Genomic DNA, 24007 nt, shown 5'->3' with positions numbered 1-24007 from the left:
TTAAGTACCACTAATCCCTCTAATGAACATAAGTCATATTTCTACTATGACTGAGTCCTCTCTTCCAAAGAGAAGTTGGGGCCACTATGTTCAAGCTTCGGAATCAGCCCTTAAGGGAGCAATCTATCTATTTATCCCTGTTTCAAGGAAGGAGTGAATTCCATCTTGTGTAATTGAGTTCCTAGCTTCCAGATCAGATAAGTCCCCAAAAAGGTAGGCATGTTGAGTTAGCAATTTGGCCACTTCTACCCATACTAGTCAAAGGACCACCTTCAAAGGCAGGAGTTCCCAAAACACTCAGGATTGAGGTCATGTCATCTATAGTAGTTTAAGTGAGATGTAAGTCTCCAGTATCAACGACGTTATATACAAAGACTAGTCATCTCGTAGTCCGGTCTTATACAAACTCTTTGTATGAACACCCATGCTCGCATGTCTCCATATGAATAGTCAGGATCTACCATCTGTAGTAGTTTACAACACTTGCAAACCTCTACAAAGCAAGCCGTATCCGTAGTATCACTAGGATCAAACACCTTAATCTTTATACTACACACCTATTTAGGTTATCACTTAAGGCATGATTCACTTGTATATCTCATATACATGCTTAAGTTTACATAAGATAACCATGGAACTTTGTTTATTGGATATGAGTAAATTCCAGAATGAAATAACAATTATATTATTCATAAACAATGTGTATAATTACAAACAACGAGACTCTGGGAGAATTAGAACACCAATCCCAACAGAGACAACCTTCGTAATTGAGATATGACGATATGATATAATCATTAAATTCGAAATGTCTTCTATTGAAGCTTTCAAATGAGTCATGAACCAATTCCATGATGCATCGTTCTCCCCATCTATAATGCTAAAGGCAATAGGATATATGTTGTTATTTCCATAAATGCACGTTGCTATTAACAACATACATTTATATTTCTCGTACAGATGAGTCCTATCAACAACGAGTACTGGGTGTATACAGTTCAAGAAACCCCCAATACACAAACCAAGTGCCATGAAAACATACCTAAAGAAATATGCATCCTTAAATTCAACCTCAAATATCGTACCTAGATTTGAAAGCTTAGTGCCTCGCCATATGCCCTAACAATAGTATATGATCCTTTATACGACCTTGTGAAAACACCAATCCATACTCCCTAACACGATAAGCTCGTCCCTAACTTATATTCACTTTAAAGTCTTGTCGGACATCCTCAATGATATCCCTTGGGTGGTATGTTCGACCAACGGGAGAATGAAAAGCATTCAATGGAAAATGAATAACTAAGAGTGACCTTCCATTCTTGATATCAATGTTATCCAATGCTATTGGTAGAATATTAGTTGGGAATAAATGCGTTGGTGGAATGTTAGTGTTGCATTGAATACAAATTGAATGAAGAGCTAAAGAAATCGTTAAAGGAAGAAGAAATGTGGCTCAGTTTTAGGAGTTTTTTTAAATTAAGAGTAAAATTGGTATTTCACATGGCCAAAAGGTCAATCATAGATAAGTTTTTAGGGATAGGTCATCCATAGAAAAGTTTTTGAGATTTGGGTTATTTTGTGAAACTTTCCTCTTTTTTTTTTTTTTTTTTGTTTTCAAAAATTGGCTTGTTTTTTAAAATAGGTAAAAAAAAGTAGATAACAAATAATAAAAAAAAATGTGGAATGAATGTTTTTAGGCTTAATTTTCAAAAAAAAAAAAAAAGAAAAAAAACTAAATGTTTACCAAACGAGACTAATATTGTTAACAAACGGGACCTTAATTATTGGTTCTTAAATTTCTTGTATTTTGATTGTATAAGTTATATATTTTTTTAGTTCAATACGTGACCATAGAGATTCAAACGTCTAATTTTTTGATCAAGAATATGTTTTAACAAGTTGATACTCAAGTTTGCATAAGCTAGATTCTATTATAGTGTATATGAATAATATTTGAAAATGAAATCATGCTTGGAATAGGGTCATTTGCTTAGTGCCATGTTATAAGGTAAAACAATTACGATTATCTTGACTATGCAAGACATCTTATTGTAGGATTTTGATACTAAGTTTAGGTACTTTGGATGTGGCTTGGTTTTATGGCTTTAGTTCGAAAAAGCTTAGCGTCGCTTTGACCTAATTTAGATTTGGTTAAATTATAAATTTGATTCTTATAATTTGAAGAATATTGGAATTTAGTTTATGTGATTTTAAAATTTAAAATTTGGTCTCTATAGTTTGGGGAAAAAAAAACCTCATGAACAATCTTTTTGGTTTGAATAAATTATCACAAATAATTCCTACTATAAAGACTATTTATGTAGGTTTTATCAAACTATAAAGATTAAATTTTAACTTTTTTAAATCATAAGGATCAAATTTGTAATTTAACATCTAGATTTTTATTGGTTTATCTTTATTGTTTATTGATTTTATTAATATTATGTTTTGTTCGTATAAGTTAAATTTTCAGCTTTAATTAAGGTATTAATTATTTTGACTACTTGGTTATTTTCAAGTTCGTATAAGTTGAATTTACTTGTGCTAATTTACTATAATCAATTTGTTTTAGTTCAATTTACTTATCATAATTCTAGGACTAGTTATTTAGGTCTCGTTTGGTAATTATTTTATTTTATTTTTTTATTTTTTTAAAATTAAGCTTATAGACACTACTTTCACCTCCAAAATTCTTCATTTATTATCTATTTTTTACTAATTGTTTAAAAAATTAGCCAAAATTTGAAAACTAAAAAAAATAGATTTTAAAATGGTCGCTTTTATTTTTTAAATTTGCTAAGAATTCAATCATTGTACTTAAGAAAAATTCAAATTATTATAAGAAACGATAAAGAAATAGACTTAATTTAAAAAAAATAAAAAACAAAAAACGAAATAATAACCGAATGAGACCTTATTTATTATACTTTTTGAGTTCAGCATGTTGAAGTTTAATCTCTACATTTTGACATCTTAAATGTTGATATGTGTCAGTTGATACTAACATATCAAAACAACTAGAATTTAACTCTTGAAATTGTCATTATAAACCACGATTTTTTTCTTTAGGCAAGATAAATTTAATATGTTGATGAAAAAGTCTCTTAGAAAATTATTAAAATCCCATTAAATTACTCGACGTGATAAATTTAAAGAAAATTATTTTGAATAACAAAATTGTTGAAAATATTTATAAATAATAGCAAAATATCACAATTAGACTGTGATAGACTACTATCTGTATCTATTATGATACAAATAGACATAGATAACAGTCTATCACGGTTTATTATAGATAGATAATGAAATTTTATTATATCTATAAATATTTTGATTCATTTTTTCATATTTGAAAACAATTTTAAATTTAATGCGTATCCCTAAATTATTAAACATCCATCAAATTATTCAATGTGATAAATTTAAAGCGCATACATAAATTATGAAACACCCATCAAATTACTCAATGTGACAAATTTAATGCGTCAGACTATGCATGCAATTTAGTGGAAAGTCTCTTAGAAATTAATAGACAAATTAGGTAAAACAAAAATACAAAAAAATTAGGTTGAGTTTGTGTAGGTTCCATTTTGTTGTACTAAAAGTAATAGAAAAATTAATGTGCTGAAAATGATGTACTGATGTGGTCCAATTTGTTGTTGATGTGGCAACAATTTTCTTATTCTCATTAATGATTATTTGAGATTGATACCTTAAATTACCATTTAAGTACATCCTTAGTCAATATAAGATTAATTTAAGACGGTAAAATGATCATTTTGGTTAGATATTTGATTTGAATGTCTAATTTTAGTTCAACTACTTTCTATAAATTTTAAAGATTAAATTATAATTATTATTATCAAGAAAATGCACTATATGAAACAAACCATAAAAATTGAAATTGAACCTTGGAACGAAAGATTTATACCATCCGTACCAATATGAACCGCCATGTTGGTTTAAAAAATGGAAAAGAAAAAGCTCCAAATTGTTTAATTAAATAATTTTAATCATTCACCATAAAAATTTGTTTTTGTTTTAAATATCAAACTCCTGAAATATTTTCAAATATAAAAAAAAATAGATAGTATCAATAAATAGTATCAATTTAAGACAGCATTGATTCATTTTTCTATATTTAGAACCTTAAAATATATCCAAATCTAACAGTCACAACTTGATTAAGTATTGGGTCCATCTTTTATACTCAAATTACAATTAATAATAACGATAAGAGTAACAATTATGTATAAAAAAAAAGGTTAAATTATGAATTTTACCATAAATTGAATTTATTTTTTTAAAAAAAATATATTTTTTTCTTAACTCACTTTAAAATTCAATTCAATTGTGTTCCTAATTTCTAGATTATGCCTGTTTTTAGACCTTACGCAACCTAATTACTTTTTTTTTTATCCCTATACTTTTAAATTTGTTCAATTTTAGTATATCTATATTTTTAATAAATCTTAAATTTGGTCTCTTGAACATACTTTTTATGGAAATGGCCTAAATAATAATAATAATTTTTTAAATGCTAATAATTTTTTCATTTTTTTGAAAGGGGAAAGAAATGCCTGAAAGTTAACCCAATGGAATAACTTCCAAATGGCAGAGAAAATGCTCTTTTTGCATAAAGCAAAAGGCAGAATATACAAGGGAAAGGGAAAGGGAATAGTAAGCTTATTAAAAATTCCAAGTTATTACAATTGGATGAATTTCAATACCAAATCTTCCATGGGATGGGATTCTTCCTTTTTCCTCATGGCAGTGGCTCTTGTGAATCCCCCAGACGAGACAGGTGAAGATATGCATCTGTTCCTGTGTACAGTTCAATAACAACAGTTATCAACCCGAAAAACGATCATATCGATGACTGTTAGAAATTAACATTTCGAAACTTACTCAGATCAAGAAATTCAACTCATCAATTATTTACTGCCATAGATACAAATACCGTCATCGGTATCAATTTGAGAACTGAACACGAGACACAAACAGGGAGAAACAACCAATTGATCAAGGAACATGAAGCTTGTCTTTATTTTCTAGTCGGATGAGAAATGGTTGGACGCAATGAAATAGGTGAACCGGGTAGAAGAAACAGTATTTACATTACTGTGCTTGAAAATACTGAAATCAACTATGAAAACTAAAGCAGCAAGAATCTATTTACCGTATCCTTCCATGGAGATCATTTGCAGATCCCCGCCAAAATAACGAGCATAAAGACGGCTTATCGGAAGGCCATAACCATAGCCAGCCATTGTCACCAAATCCGCGGTTCCCAGATCTGGATGTTCGTCCAGAGGGTCTTTTGCAGTGGTGTAGAGGTAAGTGAAAATTCTAGGAAGCCCACTTCGGGGTATGCCACCACCCTCATCTGATACCTACAAGTCAGTCATATACACAATTATATTGAAATTCCATTGATAAATTGAAGTCTCTTGTCTTTGGTGATGCACAATAACAATACCTTAATAGTGACATCCTCAATTCCATCAGCAACTATGATTCTAACTGGAGGAGCAACTTTATCAGAATCCATGAAACGCTCTTGCACGGCACGTAACGAGTTCTTAACCAACTCAAAGACCATGAGATGCAAGTGGGTTGGAACGTAACTGAAAAAGTAAACAAAAAATGGAAGATTAGAGTCGATAGCCATGCTCATCTGTAACCACACTAGCAAAAAGTGGCATAAATTCAGCAGAAACACTCGGAACAGAAGATTAAAATCTAGAAAAGCGAAGCTTTTATAGTAAACAACATGTGAGCGAAGTCAAAATGAAGAACTTACGGAAATGTAAAACTCGGATCTCCATAGATTTTGATATTAGGGGCACTGCCATACTCACGTAAACAGATTGCACGAGCATCCTCACTAGCGCTCTGCGCAACCTCCACAGGGGACATTTTTGTGTGTATATATCCTACACGGTCAGGAGGGGGATTGGGATTGTGTAATTCCACATGCTGCCCTGAGAAACAATCAAATTTCACAAACCATATGTTAAGCCTCTAGAAATCACAAAATAATGGCATGATTTAGATTTTTCTCCTCCTCCCATCAAAGAAAACTTTAAATTGCATAGACAAATAGAGAAGTGGGGAAGACACGAACGATGGGACTTGGGACTTTTGTCTAAGGAAATTGAAATTTGACCAACCAATGAGCATGCGAATCCCAATTCTTGACATGTAGAAGCGATCCAAAAACTGATGAATCTCATGAAGATCTAGAGACCCGATATTATTTAGACCTAGGCCTTTCTTCAGCTGTCGAACACCTAAAGCCATCGTTGGAACCACATTGTTGTGTCTCACCTTAATTGCTTTTATCATTTGTGTAAACTCTTTTTCATCATCTGAACTCTTTATCTCGGGAAAGGAACGAAGGTCACGGAAAGAATCGACATACCAGTCTCGAACCTAAGAAAACATTTAGAGAAAAGTAGAATAAGTAAAAGGATGTGCTGAAAATATAACATACAGAATTCTGCCTTTAAATATACCGTGAAACTCTAATATGAAACAAATGGACTACTGATTGGAAAACCAGTTCAAAAATTTTTTTTTTTTTTTTTTTTGAAGATTTTGGTTAAAGAACTTGTACACGTTCACATTATTGTATACTTGTTTTTTTTTATATCCGTGAGTGTCGGGCCAACTTACGCATACCTCAACTAAATTCACTAGACATCCCACCTGACCTTACAATAAATGAGTGTCAAGAAAACTCGTAGGCTATTAAATCGTAGGTGGTCACGTTATTATGTACACTGAAATCAATATTCAGAAAACATGATATTGACTCTTGAGATGAACAATAATTTCATTTTTCTGAACCAGAAAAATCTTAGAACAACTTCATAAAACAATTACAATAAAATAATTTCCCAGAACTTTTATTCTAAAAAGCAGAAAACAGTTTTGGTGACAGTTCCCAAACAACCCCTAAAACATTTAAACATGTCATTAATCATGCAAGTACTTTTCTAGGAAAACATGCCCCCAATGTAGACTTTATATAAAATAAAACAAAGATTCGAACTCTTAAAAACAATATTAAAAAACAAGAAGTAGCAGGAAACAGTTAACCAGCAAAAGCACTTAGGATGTTTGAATCAAAAGGGAATCTTCTAAACAGCAACGAATGGAGAATTAAATAATTGAACAGAATTTAGACAACTGCTCTCACTGAGTCACTATATAATTAAATCAAACATGAACAGTTGTACATCCTAAATTAGAAACTTCAAACAAACAAGTAAATTACAAACACAACAACAGTCTCTTAAGAAAATTCACAAGAAATGATGATCAGAAACCAAAAACATTACATCAATTACCAGATTCCTAATCCTCAGACAGAAAATCCTCATAAATTCAACAATTCAACAAAATGGAAAGCAGATATAAGGGGAAACAAAAATAGAAGAGGAAGGAAAAGAAAAACACCTTCAAAACGGCAGGTTTCACAGAGAGGCCATAAGGAAGATTCTCAAGTTCAATAGCCCTTCTAGCAATCCGAATTGGAAGCTCCTTATGAAGAAACTGAGCAGAAATGAGCAAATTCTTGGGAGTGGGCTTCGAACCAAACTCCATCATGTATCTTAAGCTAACCCCAGTCTGTTTCATACAACCCCATTTCTGAACCTCGTCGATCAGGCTCTTGGAGAAGGTTTCACAGAGCTTTTTAGCCGCCATGGCTCAAAGAAGAAGCCCAAAAGGAAAAACCCACGAAGGAAATGGATGAAAGAACCGGCATGCAAACCAAAAACTGGAAGACAAAAGCAGAGAAGAAGGAAGAAGACGACGAGGAAGTTAACGAGTGTGTTGTTTTTTTGCTTGTTTTGGTAGAATTGCCTTGTATAAAGGAATTAACGAGGCAGTTGATTTTCTTCTTCTTCTTCTTCTTCTTCTTCTTCAGAGAGAATTGTTTAGGGTTGGAATTTAAAGCAGATCGTAATAATGGATGCGCAAATTGAAACAGGTGGACAGATGAATTGGATTTGGGGCTGTGATTGTTGCTTCTTTCGGACTAGTTCTTATACAAAAAATAGAAATTGGTTTTTCTTTTCAATATGAGAAAATAAATACTTTTATTTGTGTGAATATATATATATATATCATCACCTAATAAAAGGCTACATGTGTCAAAGCTTTTTTAAATTTTATTTTTCCATGGATTAGATAGATGCACATAATCATTAGACAAGTTTACTTTGGCTATTGCCCTATATGTTTAGTGCATATTATTGGGTAATACTTGGATGCCATTTTTGTATATCTTTTTTCACTACTCACGTAAAAAAATATTAAAATATTCTAAAAAAGAAGAAAATAAAATTTACCACGTGACAAATTATGATTGAACAATTTGATGGAATGCACAAAGATAGGTGTTGTCCCACATGCACCTAAGTATTTTTCTATTTAAATTTTCAATATTAAAGAATTACATCAATTATCGCTTATTTTAAATTTTTTTATTTGTGATTTGTTAATCACTAAACTAATTTTAATTTTTATCCTTGAACTTAGGTTATTAATTAATCTTTACCCTAAATTCTAGATGTTATCAAATGTAATTTTTAAATTTAATTTAATTTGTAGCTTTGATTCAACTGTGTGGTAAGTTGATTAAACATTTCACTTGTTTTATTAGATGTTGAATTGTTAAGTAAGTAATAAAAGAAATATATGAAGAGGAAACGATTTTAAAAAAAATGTCAAGATTACTAACATGAGTGTAGTTTAATTGACATCGTGTTTGTACTATCAATCTCAAGGTTAGAGGTTTGATCTCCCCTTATTTAATATAATACCTTTACAAAAAAAAATGTCCAAAGACCAAATTTAATGAACAAACAAATAATAATAATAAGGGAAACTATAACAAACAGCCCAATTAGTCAAAGTATCTACTAATATAGCACTTTTTAAAAATAATGGCATATATGATACATATTCACCGATTAGGTTTATTATTATTATTATTATTATTATTTTTTCATTTTTCCTTGCATGTTTGTTTCCAACTCTTCTCCCTCTCCTCCAACCGCCGCCACCTCGTATTCTCTATATGCTTCACTTCTTTTTCTTTGGCCTTGTCCGAACCACCACCGGATCCTACCTCAATCGAATCATCGTTCTGTGAAGTCGAGGGTTTTGATTTCATGAAATTTCTCAAATTAAAAGCTACCTCTCATTAGCTATTAGTGATAGCAATTAATAACACATTTCTCAAATTGAAGTCTATCACTGATAGTAATTAGCCGTGACATTCACGGATAGCAGCTAAACAAATGATAAGACATTCCTCAAATAAAAAATTATCACTAATGGTAGCTATTAGTGAATATCACTTATAGCAACTATCAGTGATATTCAATGATAGTAGTATCGTTGATAGCAATTATCAATGATAGCAACTGATAACACATTTTTCAAATTAAAAGCTATCATTGATATTCACCGATAGTAGATATCAGTGGCTATCATTAATAGTTACTATCGTTGATAGCTTTCAACTTGAGAAAACGATAAAGAAGCACGTGAAACGGTGGTCTGGGTATGGACTTTTTAGTCTTTTATCAATTTTTGTGTTATATATGCAATTATTTTATCTTTATACTATATTTTCCATTATTTTATGCTTCAACTCCACTTATCCAACTAGTCCTAATAATAAGAATAATAAGACTCAACCCAACTAAAACAAATTTGTAATGTAATATTTAAAAAAAAAATAATTAAGAAAATTCATTGGTTGTTTGAAATTTGCAATGACTTATTCAATCAAGTATATGAGTAAAAAAAATATTTCCCATAATATAAATAGATCTTTTTTACGCCTACTGCGTGCAATATTTAGTTTGAAATTAATATATTTACAATATTTTTTAAAATAAATCTTTAAACTTGAAAAAGTAGTGAAATTAATACATTGTCGAAATCAAATTTTAAAAATACAAACGGGCCAACTAACCAAAACAAATAAACTCAATTAAATATAGAAATGCCCAAAATAAGAATACACAAAATAAATAATTAAATCAAACCACAAAATCAACACAAGTAAGAAATAGCTTAAACTTAATAATAAATATGGTTAAATCAAACCACAAAATCAACACAAGTAAGAAATAGCTTAAACTTAATAATAAATATGGTTAAATCAAGCTTAAAAAATGTCAAGACATAACCAGAAAAAACCAATACCCACCAAAGTAATCTCATCCAGCTAATTGAATATTTATAATAAAATCAATGCTTTTTTTTAAAAAAAAAACGAAATTTAAGATTAAAAAGAAACGAGTAAAAGTATTAATTCAAGCGGACACTTAAAAATTTATATTTAAATTGGATAACGATTTGGTAGTTATTTCTGTTTTAAAATTTTATTCTTGTAGATATTTTTCTTGTGATTGAATTATTTGAATTTTTATTAAAATTCCAAATAAAAAAGGTTTCTGAAAATTCTATATTTTTTTAATTTTTTAAATTTGGTTTAATTTTTAAAAATATTGATAGAAAATAGATAATATAACCTATAAGCTTATAGGTAAGAGTAGTGTTTAAAAGATTAGTTAATCGTCAAACTGAACCTAACTCAATTGACATATATGTGTGTTAATAATCATGAAATTTGTGGTTCGAATTCTCCATGCTCCAATTGGATATGATTATAGTGATCGTCCACATCCAAATTTATGTTATTATTTGGGAAAAAAAATACTAAAAGTACCAACCATGTTTTTGAAAAAGAAGTTTCCGGAAACAACTCTGAAAAAGAGAGGTTGATATCATTGATGTTTTTGCCATTCACTTCAACCACTCTTCAGATAAAATCTAAAAATATTGAAGAAAAAAAGAAAATTATAATTTCATGTGGTAAATTGTGACTAGATAATTTAGTGGACAACAAAAAGAAGGATGCAACTCGAATATAGGGAAAATCTATACTTAATTTGTTCATACTAGAAATTTGTCTTCATAAATAATTCTTTTTATGTTAGTGAATCCTTGATTATGTTTATAAACATGATGACGTGATAAGCAATAAATAATTAAAAATATATCATATTTTTGTGATCATCCGAAAAAACTTTTAATACTATTACCTTAAAGTTAGTTCTCTCGACAATTAAGTGGGTCAATTAATATTAATGTAACATCATATGATATTTATGAAAGCAAATTTTAAATGTCGAGTAATTCTTATATGCTTTAAAGGTTTTTTCTTTTTTTTTTTTCAAAATGAGAACGCACGTGTCAGAAGTTAAGAGGCCACGTGGGAGTGGTGGAGAAGGTGGGAACATGCAATGCATTGGAGTGGAGGGATGGGCTGCGGAATTATTCCACAGATTTCACGTTCTTCCTTTTTTTTTTTTTTCTTTATTATCATTTTCTTTATTTATTTATAAATTTCTATTTCGTATAAATTTTTCTTTTTAAAAATTGCCGATTTTCATTATGTCCGTTTGATCACATGAGTAGTGTTTTACACAGCGCAACAAAATATAATGTCCGATTTTAAAATATACAACAACAATTATGAATTTAATTTAATGGAACATACATCAATAATTTTATAACAGTTTTTTCCTTTAATTATTACACATCCTCCCCTATTTTTTTAATCGTTATTGTTGAACTCAAGTAAAAGGATCTTTTTAAATATAAAAATTAGTTAAAAATATTTACACTTTTTGCTTTAAAAGTAGAAGTACTTTTCAAATTTTACGCCATTTTTACTGTAAAGTCTAAATATTTTTAGATTTTTTTTATTTATAAGAATTTCCCTAATGTCTACCTTTGTGACAAAATAGTAACTATGTAGTCTATATTTTAAATTTTCTAACAATTTATTTCATGTTGTGAAAAAATTCATCAACTAAATTTAGTTTTTTTCAAAAATAAAAAAATAAAAAAATATATATTTACACAAATAATAAAATTTAATTATAATTGTGATAGACATTATTATCAATGTTCATCATAAATAGATGGTGATAGAAGTCTATCAACGTCTATCCATGATAAACTGATATAAATCTATCATTGTTAGACGGTTATAGAAATTTATTTGTCTCTATCAATATTAGAAACTAATAGAAATCTATCATTCACAGAGACTAATAGAAACTATCAATGATAAAAATTGATGGAAGTCTATCATTGATACTATCAATGATAGAAACTAATACAAGACTATCACTGATAGACGTTGATAGAAGCCCACTGATAGAAGTCTATCAGTGTCGATAATTTTTTGTTTTTTGTCATCTCTATAAATAATTTGACATTCTTCTTATCTGTGATTTTTTTTTTCGTATCAAAAAGTAGTTTTAATTTTTATCAAGTAAAAACTTCAAATTTTTAGGCTATAATCACATTTGAACCGAATTAGTTTATAAATCATATGTAAGAAACTTAATTAAATGTTAATAATATCTTAGTGCATAAATTAAACACAAACTTAAGAGGATTAAATTTGTAATTTTAAAATTAAAATAAAACTTCAAAAGTCAAAACTAATTTCATTTAAAATATAGTTAAATCTTTTACAAAATTTAGAACTTTATTAGTTAAATCTTTTAGAACTTTAAATCTAAACTCTCCAACCAAATTTAGAACTTTCAGATCCCGCCATTTCATTCATTCGATGTCCTTCACTTTTAGAAATTAATTAATTTTTTTCTTTTCACTTATCTTCTTTTAAGTCTTCGATCCCATTTATTTAAAAAAAACAAAAACAAAAACATCCAAAATCTTGACTAGATTTTGAATACCCAAAGCATTTTGATATCCCTTTGATAACCATTTATTTTTGTTTATGAAAATTAAATCTATGAACACTACTTTCACCTCAAAATTTCTTTCTTTGTTATCACTTTTCACCAATGGTTTAAAAAACAAAACCGAAATTTGAGGGAAAAAAATAGCTTTCAAAAAGTTATTTTTATTTTTAAAATTTAACTAAGAATTCAAGTATTGTACTTTAAGATGTAGAAATGTGAGTAAAATAAGCTTAATTTTCAAAAACAAAAAATAAAAACCAAATGGTTATTAAATGGGACCTAAAAAATAAATAAGTAAAATATTTTTTTTAAAGGACTATATAGTATTGATGGATCAAAGACTGCAAAATTTACTTACTGCTCCAAATGAAAGGTCTGGCTCATCCAAAGAATACAATTACATGACTTGGTTAAAAGAATTGTCCTAAAGTATTACATTCAAATAAAGAGCCCATTGTTATATGCCAATAACAAGCCTCCCTGTCCCAATCCAATATCTATATTCCATGTAGGAGACAAGCCACAAAATCAAATGAATTCATAATTGCCTTCTAAACCTTACAAAACACCTCGTCTCATCTTTTATATATCAAAACAACTTGCATTTAATATTTTCCTATTCACTTCTTTTTTTTTCCTTCCTATTGATTCATATTCATATTTATATATCACTACTGATTGTGACTACCAACCTGCATGTGACCGATATGCGACAACCTTGATGATGCAAGTAAAGGTGCCTCTTCATCGACATTCATATCGGACGAACCATTTCCACCATTGCCATCATTGATATTTGGAGTGAATATATCCGACGACTTCTTCTCTAACTTCCAGTCCTGTACTAGGCATCAAAGTTCCAGTTAAGAAAATATTGGAAGATTGGTGAAGGCAACAAATCTGATAGTAATTTTACACGGCAGATGAAAAAGGAAAGCAAGTAAAGTTACACTCTTCAGCGTTCATTCCAACACTGACCAAGATCGTCACCTCTCAAAAAGGTCTATGAGATTTCTGAAACTTTAGTCAGTGTAATCAGAATGACAAGTATGCTTAAAGTTTGCATATCATTTCCGGTCTAATAGTTTAGTCTTACAGGTTAAATCCATAGATCTACTTGCCAGAATCATCCAAGGGAAAGGGAAGAAAGCAACCCTCTAAATACTAGCCAAGAGAATCTAGGTCTTTTGTTTAAAGATGCAAAAGTGTCCCATTAAAAAAATGGCGAAAAACAAGTCACTGCTTTGTTTTATATAGGAAACAGAGAATATTATACTATCCGGATTCTTTTCCATCGGAAGGGTACAAAAGGAAACATCAAAGAACAAAAGATTTAATAAATGGTCCTGACAAATCTTCATAGCTTTATTAATATCTACATAAATGAGTTTTTTAGAACGAGGGCCACTGCGGAAAGTTATAATTACAAGTATCACCAAGGTAACTGGGCAGTAACCTAATACCAATTTATAACTATAAAGCACAATTCCCAGGCCGGAACTGCAATGTATGATATAACAAAAACTTGCAGCAACCCCTAAAATTTAGCATAAGATATAGCTCAATCAACTTTCAAGTCGAAATATGAGATGGCATTAAGGTAATGTTTTTGTCTAGTTCCTCTATTTCATGGTTATAAAATAACATAATTTTCTATTAATTTAACCAAAAAAATTCACAATGAAGGAATCCCATAGACAAGTACTGTAAAACAAATACGTTCTCACCCAAAGCTAAAAAGATACACAATCCATCAAATACTCGGGAATTTTGTTCTTTTCCAACAATACTTAGGAATTTCAATTTTATACATCTCGTTCCCATGTAAATCATGAACTGAATCAAGCAGCAGGTAAGAGTTCAGTTCATAATTTCCCTTATCCTTAATAAATACTACACATCTGGCCTAAAGAAAAACTAAAGCTCCAAAAGATATTATAAGAATGATGCAGACAACAATGACGACAAGAAAAATATAACAGTCAGCCGAATATATGATACATTAATACTTCTTCCGGCACCTAGAACTGTAATGTTCTCCGAGTTCCGACAGACTTTAAACTTCTAGCAAAATTCCAACCTCCTATTCCTAGCTTATAAAAACAACAGACAAGGAAATATGGAATATTTCCACAGTCACTGAACCTAAATAGATACTTAAAGGAGGCTTAACCGACTAGGATTTTAATAAAAATAATTTATAAAAATCCTAGATTTGACCATTCTGTTTCAGCTATTGGTGTTGGATAGCAATCTTCAACCTCTCAACCAACCTACGGATCAAGGAAGTTGACGTGAAAGAAAGACCTTTCTCAAGAGGCTTACCAAGATACAAGAAACCATAACTCTCAGCACTCAGGGATCTGGAAACAGGAAGCCCATAAGAAAGAAAGATCTTTCTGAAGGATGCTTATTTTAGGTGAAATTTGTACGCCTGATATTCATTCCAAGAACCCATCATTATGCTGCCATTTTCCTTTATTATGTGGCTAAGTAATACAAACTGGGATATTCAAAGCAATCTGTTATTTCCTGCACTTAAACTACCATGTCGTTGACATAAGCTTTAAACAAATTTGGTCATGCTCGGTACAAAAAGGGAATATTATCTTACGTGAACATGATCTGTTTTATAGGCTATATCTCTGTGCCTCAAGTTCTAAACATAGGAATATACTTGACTGTAAATGGAGCAGCTCTGATGTGGATACCACTTCAAATGAAAAGCTAGAATCTTGTGGGAATCAGCTGTTGTGGCTATAATTTTGGAATTGTGAATGAAAGAAATCGTAGGAATTTTGCTGATACTTAGAGTTGAATCTGTGAGGGGTGCATTATCAATTTTTTTTTTGCGCTGGTTGATGTCTTACTTCCCCATCTCTCCTAACTTATTTTCTAACTAATTGTTTCCCACCTAAAAAGATTGACACTTTTAGTACCACATAAAATCTATGAAACATTGCATCCAGTGGAGAAGGAACCCAAACTACTTTGTATTAAAACAGCCATGTGATATGAATAACTGAGAACCCCAACCTTAATGATTCTGTCTGGAATGCTTTCAGAAGATAATTGAGATGCACGAACATCCTTGACCTTTATGTAATTATACATGAGAACACCACACAATGCTGCATCAAGAGAAGGATTGGTAAATTGAAGATCACGTTAAACTAGTAAAACATAATAGGAAAAAGAACCTCCACTTGACAAGGATTACCGATTGCATAGCCAATGATATTCAGCCCTGTTATAGTAGATTCGGGAAATATGACTGTTGAGAGGGCTATTAGTATCCAGTCCTTGAGAACACCAGCAACTCGAATAGTAACTGCTCCAGTTCTTCCAATTACTAAGAAAATAGAGAAGTTCAATGCCAAGGCACACAATGCGTTCGAAAAAAAGATCCAGAAGTTGAACTGAATTTGAGTAACTTGCATCTCTGGCTTCTCCAACAGGTACCAAGGAACAAACAGGAAAACAAAACTGCATGTATCAAACACAAAAATTGACCACCATTAAATTAAACTCTAGCCTTTGCAACATTTATGTCGTTTCCCAATGAAAGATTGTTATTATTTAATCATAACAAAATCTTAAGAATCCCAATGACACAACTACTTCCAGTCAAGAGACATCATACTACACTATACCTGCATGGAGCAATGTAATATAAGCTGGTGATAGGATTTAGAGTCAAACCCTTCTTTTGCAGAAGGACCTGCGTCAAGACCAGCCTGAGAGCCTCTGCAAAGATACCCGTGACCTGGTAAACTGTACCTACTACATTAAAATGGATCTCTCCATATGAGGAAACGACAACCCCAACACTGACCAGCACCATGTTGAAGAAAACGTCACACCTTAACTTGTCGGTACCACACACAACAGCCATAAAAAATGTGGCCACTGGCACTGAAATGTCAAGTTTAAATCTAGTTATTTTACATTTCTAAGGAGACTCATTCTGGAAGTAAGAAAAAATATGAAGTTAAGCCACCATACTTAAAGCCTTAAGCATCTGAATGAAGGCCACAGATATATGTAAGTAGGCAGTGTTACCAAACCTGAAATACCAATACTTAGTAGTTAGTGATAAACCATTGTGAACATGACACTCAGGGCACTGGTCCTCAAACAATCTTACAATATAGTATGAAGATCATTACATCAAGTGCGCGTAAGCTGGGCCGGGCACTCACGGATATCCAATAAACAAAAAAAAAAAAAAAAAAAAAAAAAAAAAAAAAGAAAAGAAAAGAAAGAAAGAAAGAAAGAAAGAAAAACCCTTTTCATATTAAAGCCAGTTAGTAACATTTGCATAAAACCTCAGATATATGCTAGCTTATCCAATGAAAGACACAAGAAAATGCCTAAGCATGAGACGAGTGGACACGTTTGCTTGAGCTAGAAATAAAAACAGAAATAAAATAAAAAGTAAAAGTTTATTAGCCATCACCAATAGAACATTATAATTCATGAAACCAACGTATCAGATAAACATCATTTACAAAAAACAAAAATGATATCCATCCCTTCTAAATAAGAACTCTTCCATGTACTGTTACAAGAGAACTAATTTTACAACTTTACTTACCAAAGACTTGACGCAAAAAATGCACTAATTGGGATGACACACGTTGCATATCTGTCCAACAAAAAAGATATTACACATTAAAAACAGATAGAAATTACACAGAATTTCTGCAAAAATCAATTATCCTGCAGCTTTTCATTTCTCAGAGAACTTACATTTCAAAAGTCATTTTGACGGGAGATACAACCTGCAGATTTGGGATCAACATTAATTACTCTAGCTACTCAAATTTGGAAAAGAATAGATTAACTGAGGGATGGAAAACGAATGAAGTGTGCAATCCAAAACACACAAGAACTTTATATTGAAGCATTGCTGCCTGCTGGACATTACTAGTTGTCACAGACTGAAAATTGTGTAGAACTTTCTAATACTTATCCACCAAATATGCTAAAAAGAGGCTACCTCTAAGGAAGACAAGGGACAGTTACTAACACCCCATTTAACAACCATCTCTGTACCAAGGGAATTGAATTTGACAAAGAACAACCAGTGAATTGAAGAAAGCCCCTAAAACTCAGATATTGAGTTCAAGTAAAACCATACCTTGAACACACGAACAAGAAAAAATGCAACAGCACCAGAAAACCCCATATGAATCATTGTAAGTGTAATAGGCAAAGGAAAATTGAAATATTTTGGGGAGAGCACCCACTGCAATATTAGAAGAGCATATAGAAATAAGCATCTAATGAGAATTAAATCGCAGCAGAAAGCCAACAACTAAGCATTAAGTATGGTTATACCTTAAATTAAGATCTGAAATAGTTAAATCAATAATGAAAACTGGACTAAATTTTAAATCTGATCAATAAAGAGGAAAAACCGATGTCAAAATACCTTGTTGTACAAAATAACTCCAGATGACAGCAAAATGTAGATGAGAAGATACAGGTAAGTGAGCACAAGTGGTCTGTTGATCATTTTGGCGAATAAAAACTTTCGCTGGCTGATCTAACAGGTGAGTTCCGTCTCTAAAACTAAACTATCTTTACCACCTCTGTCTATGATCTGAAGATAGAGGCATCTTCTATCAAAACCCTGCAGTCGAATTTCATCTTCTAGGCTATACAACAGGGTTTATTGGTTAAACCGACAGGTGCAATGCATACTGTACTGTATATCCATACAGGACAGCACCTAAAAAACAAACCCCATAATTAAAGAAAAGAACAAACAAAACCCCAGATACATTACAATCTATCCATAGAAAAGACATTGAGAGTTAAGAACCAACACGATTTGCTAAAATCATAAATCAACCACAACAATAAGAATGAATCATGAACAAGAACCAAAGTCAGGGGATAACTCATATGTGATGCAAAAGTGATCTAAGTGGGAAACACAAACAGAACCCAAATTCGAGTAGATGTGAAAGAATGCAGCAAAAACAAGTGACGGAAATTAAAATGCAACAGGCAGGACATCAAGAAAACACACCACACAGCAAAACGCGATGAAAGACGAAAGAAGGAAGAAGAGGGAGTTACCAAAACAACGGGATCGAGGCGTAGGCGGGAATCTGAAAGAAGAAAAATGCAGAACAGTAGCAATAAACCCTACTCGGCGGTGAGAAAGAAGAGGATGCAGATGGAGAAATTGGGGGAAATGGAGAACTGGGTCAGTGCAAAAATGGAGGAAGAGAATGGAGACTGGAGAGGAGTGAGGAAGAGAGAGTTAATGGCGTCTCTGGTGGGTGAAGAACTGGTGGATCCGTATGCTGTAAAAAGTGCATTAATGGCTTCTGGATTTCGAAGATACAAAAACAGAGAATACAATATTTTTTTTCCTGCCTCAATTTTTTTTTTCTTTTTTTCTTTTCTTTTTTTTTTTTTTTTTGCCAAAATGGACCTTTAAAATATTATCCACATGTGATTTTGAGTTTCAAGAAATTAATTTTTAGAATAAAGATAGACCTCAATTCAATTAATTTTTTTTTTAAAAAAATAATGTTGCAATCCTTTCAAATTTTTTATCGAAAAGATTATTTTTTTAAAATTTCATTATTGTAATAGTTTTTATTTTTTTTAAGTAGATTATTCTATTTCTTTATTGAATGACATGACAAATATTTTGATAATTCAAGAGTCGTATCTTTAAACGATGAAAAATGAATGAAATTAACCAATTTTCGCTTAAAATTTGATAATAAATTAAAATTAAATATAATGATCATCTCCAAAATACTGAATCATAATTTAAATTAATATAATGATATTTAATAGCAATCAATGTCATTTAAGTAATTCACAATGTATAATATTTCACAATCCATTCATTAAATTTTCAAACTTTAAGATGAGTTTAATTTAATGATTTTTTTTTTTTTTAACTTTCCACCTTATGTTATGAAGTTTTTACATGTTATTAAATATATGGATTTATTAGATATAAAATTGACTTCTCACCTTATGACAAAGGTTTAATTATTTAACATGAGAATGTAATTTTAAGAATTTATTAGACACTTTAAAATTTATAAATTTATTAGACATAAAAGCTCATTGATCTATTAGACTTTTTTTTTTTTCTTTTTTTTTAGATTTAGACCTATCAAAACAATTCTCAAAATTTTTAAGGACTAAATTGATAAATTGATTAAACCCATATGATGTAAAAATATATTTATAAGATCAACTCATGTAGTTTGTATATTTGTTCCTCAGCTGGATTTTCCAAAGTATAAAATAAATTAGAATTTGGATATATTTGGTTAGGTTTAAGTGGTTTTATGATTGGTTGAAATCGAGTTAGTTGAGAAACACTTTTTTTTTTCTCGAGTCAAGATTTTCATTCTTCTTTTTGGTACAGCAATTGTGAAAATAGGAAATCAAACCTTCAACTTATAGAAAAGAAAGTCATGTCATTTACGATTGAGCTAAGCTCACTTTGTCCAGCATGTTCATTCAATAATAAAAATAAAAGAAAATTTTTCATACATAGAAAAAATGTCAAACTATTTTTAGAAATAGCAAAAAAACGCATAGATAGACAGTCATAGACTTCTGTCAATGTCTATCACATAGTATCAATGATAGACTTCTATTCATTTCTATCATCGGTAGATACTGATAGCTTCAGTCTCTATCAAAGAATATTAATTTTTTCTATTTTGTATAAATAGGTCATTTATTTTTCTATTTTTGAAAATTTCCTAAAATAAAATCTAACTCAAACCTAATTATTTACAATATGTATAAAAGAATTAAACTTTTCTATATGAGAATGATAAAAGTACTAAGGGATACAAACTCTCAGAAATAGAGAAAGAGAAGTAAAAAAAAAATTGATTGGAATAAGGTCACATTTACCAATTGGTAGTGAAAATTGTGTAATCGTAATGGAATTCCATTGATAAATCAATTGTAATGGGTCACGATTGCAAACATAATTTGATTATTTTTTTTATCACGCTTACTTAGAATTATAAATCTATCATATTTACTATTACCGTTTAGAATCAAACGGTAACAATAACAGTGATGTGATGTATTCATATTTCTCATATTGTAACAATAACATTAACGATAGTGATAACGATAACGTGATTTCTAGACGAAAATCGGTTTAATCGCCCTCCGCTCCTCAAACGAATTACGTCTTTTTATTACATATTTGGAAGTGAGTCCCATATGTTAGTATATGTATAAAACACAAGTAAATAACACTAAACACAATCAAATGTGACCCACTTTTCAAATTAATATTACTTTTAATTTATTACGTTTCACTTGGGTAAATGTGACCTAAAATCTATAACGCTCTTACTATAAGATTCAAGATTCCTCTAACCATAAGTTCAAAACTTGAATAGGGACGTCTCGTTTTTTTTTCAAAAAAAAAAAAAAAGAAAAAAAAATATACTACTAACATCCGTGATACCATCTAAACAAGTCAACTAAATTCTCAATTTGGTTAGAAGCTCATCACCCCGAGTTCATGAGGTTACTAATAAGGATATCTTTATATTAATTGTAGCTTAGTTAGTTTTTTTTTTTAGTTTTTTTATTCTCTTTTAATGTTAAAGGATCATTTTTTTTCTTATAATTTAAAGTTTGTTTTATTATATTATTTATAATGCATTACACAATACATATATTTAACTTTAAATAATGAATCGAGTTTATAACCTAAAATATTGTATTTCTAAATGTTTTTATCTTTATTTAATACAACTCTGCATTTTAAAATTTAAAACTCAAAATCTGAATACACTGAAAACATAAAAATGTTATTTTTAGAATTTACACGGTTTATATCATAGAATTTGAAAAACAATTTTTGAAAACAAAATCTAAATTATTTGTCAAAACACATGTTTGTCAAACTAATTTAAAAACATAAAATACAATTTGAATCGTCAACTAAACAATTCATAGTAGGTTCAATATAACTCAATTTGTTAAGACTGATGTCACGAGAATCTCTTCTCTTAAGTGATGCCATCCTTTCAATTCATAGCAGATATTTAAATTTTTCTACCTTTAAATATTTTGTTGAACTAAAACATAAAAGCATATTTCACATTTCCACATGGTAAGTATTGAAATAAATGATACATACAAAATTCACCTGTCGGCTATTGAAACAAATGATGTTTAACAGATGGACCCAATTAAGTATTTGTTATTTATTGAAGTAATGTATAGGTTGTTTTCATTCTCACACCATGCTGCATTAATGAATTCAAAAGTATCACTCATCTTACCTCAAATTCCACATGTCAACTAATTGAAATAAATGATATCCAACACATTGCCCTAATTTATTGTGTTTTTATCTATTAAAGGTTAATTTCACATACCATGCTTTTTTTTCTCTCTCTCTTTGAATTTAACAATTGAATGAAGTTCTACCATTGACATTTGAGACGACAATTTATGTCACATATATTAGACAATATTTAGATTATCATTAAAAAAATGATAGAATGACTCGTCACTCAAAATATGGATGTTAAACGAAAAGTACTGACAAGTATTGTAATAACAAAATACTAACAATAAGAAAATAAGTAAAGGTATACAGGAATTGGTAACCCAGTTCGACAATAAACTACCTACGTCTAGGGGACAGTGTGCCCAGAAAAGATAATCCACTAATATTAAAGAGTTAAGCAATTATGACATAGTACCTATCTGTAATACACCGACTACTACAGTGACTCGTGTACAACCCAACTCACAAGTCACCTACGCTCCCCCTAGATGTGAGACTCCCTTTCAATTGTACTTTAACTCTCCCTAAGTGTGATAACATTAGTGTTGAACACTTCAATGACAGTGTGTAAGACTCCTCCCTGCTTAATTGTCTTCCTTGCAACTCAGTGAACTTCTTTCATTGACGAATCTTAGGTCTTCCCTAAGATGGAGAAATCCTTCTCGAGTATGAAGTCTTAGGTTCCCCCTAAAACCGAAAATCTCTTCTCTTAAGTGATGCCTTAAACTCCCTCTAAAAAAGAAGTTATCTTCAAGTTCTTGAACGATTCAATCAAAGGATACACACGGCGAAATAAAAGAAGCAGAGATCAAAACACCATGTTGCACAAATCGGCTAGCAAGAATAAAGACACTCTCTCACGATGAATAAATGTGGCGGTCCTAAATGAGAGTCATAATTCTCATTTTAAAAATCATGTCTAAGGTAGATGTTAAGAATTCATTTGTGACAACTGCAAAACCACCAGAAATTTCCTTAGAAAAAAAATATAGAGACAATCATCAATTCTCTCACAAACTTCCCCTTTGACTGATATTTTTTAAGGCATAATATTCAATGATCAATCATCAAAATAAGAGTTGTTAGAAATAAAGTCTAGACAACAATAGTAACAACTGAATGAGCATAAATCTTTACAATACAAGGCAAACAAACTAAGTCATTCATCCAGCCAAACAAAACCAAACATAAACAATCAATCAAACAACTAACTCCAAAGTCATTAAGACCAAAAGCAAAAAACAGACAGATCGAGTTCCCCTCCAAATATCCAACTCCATGTCTCCCCCTTTCTAGCTTAAAAAAAAGAAAAATCAATCTCGCCTTTGAGAAGAGGAACCTCTACTAGATCTGGACAAAACAGTCTGCATCACCCATAGCACTTCATCAATCTAAGCTTTACGTTCCTGAAGTTTCTGTACCATGTTGTCAATGTCACGAGGCTCATTTGATGACAGTTGAAGCATATGACTGCCAAATGAAGATTCAATTAAAGCTTGTCTGAGGCCATCAATATAAGAATCATGGTGGTGGTATTAATGTTGGGAACATGGTGGCCTTGCAAGAGTTTAGGATGAATAGTGAAAAGACTAGGAGGAGAGCCAATAAGTTTAGTAGATGTGATCATATTAGGTTTCTGGGATAACAAAATGCCACAGATCAATCGAGGGTAGTGGGCAAATGAAGGACTTTTGACCCAATGTGCCATTTTATCTTATTCAAAACAAATGCCTCATAATTAAACTGAGCTTGTGCCCCAATTTGGTAGAACAAAGTACCAAGAGAAACAGAAAGCACTGACTTATGAGATGAAGTGCACCAATTTGCAATTCCAATCTTATGGAGAAGGCATACTTTACACTAAGCACGACTA

The 24007-nt window shown here is 30.7% G+C and overlaps 2 protein-coding genes across 3 annotated transcripts; both read right to left on the bottom strand.

Annotated features, from left to right (window-relative positions):
• Positions 1-4532: 4532 nt before the first annotated feature.
• On the bottom strand, positions 4533-8095 carry LOC120082812 (pyruvate dehydrogenase (acetyl-transferring) kinase, mitochondrial-like). 2 transcript variants are annotated; one of them, XM_039038169.1, is made up of 6 exons: positions 7468-8093; positions 6177-6438; positions 5807-5987; positions 5483-5630; positions 5183-5396; positions 4533-4827 (listed from the first exon to the last, which is right to left on the bottom strand). In XM_039038169.1, exons 1-6 carry the CDS (start codon positions 7714-7716, stop codon positions 4769-4771), a joined length of 1113 nt encoding a protein of 370 aa, XP_038894097.1. In that variant the 5' UTR covers positions 7717-8093; the 3' UTR covers positions 4533-4768. The 2 variants fall into 2 exon arrangements, with proteins under 2 accessions (XP_038894097.1, XP_038894166.1); XM_039038238.1 differs by lacking the exon at positions 4533-4827 and adding an exon at positions 4919-4986 and having other exon boundaries at positions 7468-8095.
• A 5046-nt stretch (positions 8096-13141) lies between these two features.
• Positions 13142-19231, bottom strand: LOC120092571 (probable sugar phosphate/phosphate translocator At1g48230). Its single transcript, XM_039050700.1, has 10 exons — positions 18906-19231; positions 18253-18552; positions 17959-18066; positions 17568-17599; positions 17413-17463; positions 16821-16882; positions 16469-16730; positions 16036-16301; positions 15852-15946; positions 13142-13654 (listed from the first exon to the last, which is right to left on the bottom strand). The coding sequence occupies exons 2-10, from the start codon at positions 18334-18336 to the stop codon at positions 13487-13489; spliced, it is 1128 nt and encodes a 375-aa protein (XP_038906628.1). The 5' UTR covers positions 18337-18552; positions 18906-19231; the 3' UTR covers positions 13142-13486.
• Between the last annotated feature and the right edge of the window lie 4776 nt (positions 19232-24007).

Source organism: Benincasa hispida, chromosome 1 (genome assembly GCF_009727055.1).
Source record: "Benincasa hispida cultivar B227 chromosome 1, ASM972705v1, whole genome shotgun sequence".
Classification (NCBI taxonomy): domain Eukaryota; kingdom Viridiplantae; phylum Streptophyta; class Magnoliopsida; order Cucurbitales; family Cucurbitaceae; genus Benincasa; species Benincasa hispida.
Note: the sequence above shows the minus strand (reverse complement) of the source record. Positions and strands in the feature narration are given on the sequence as shown.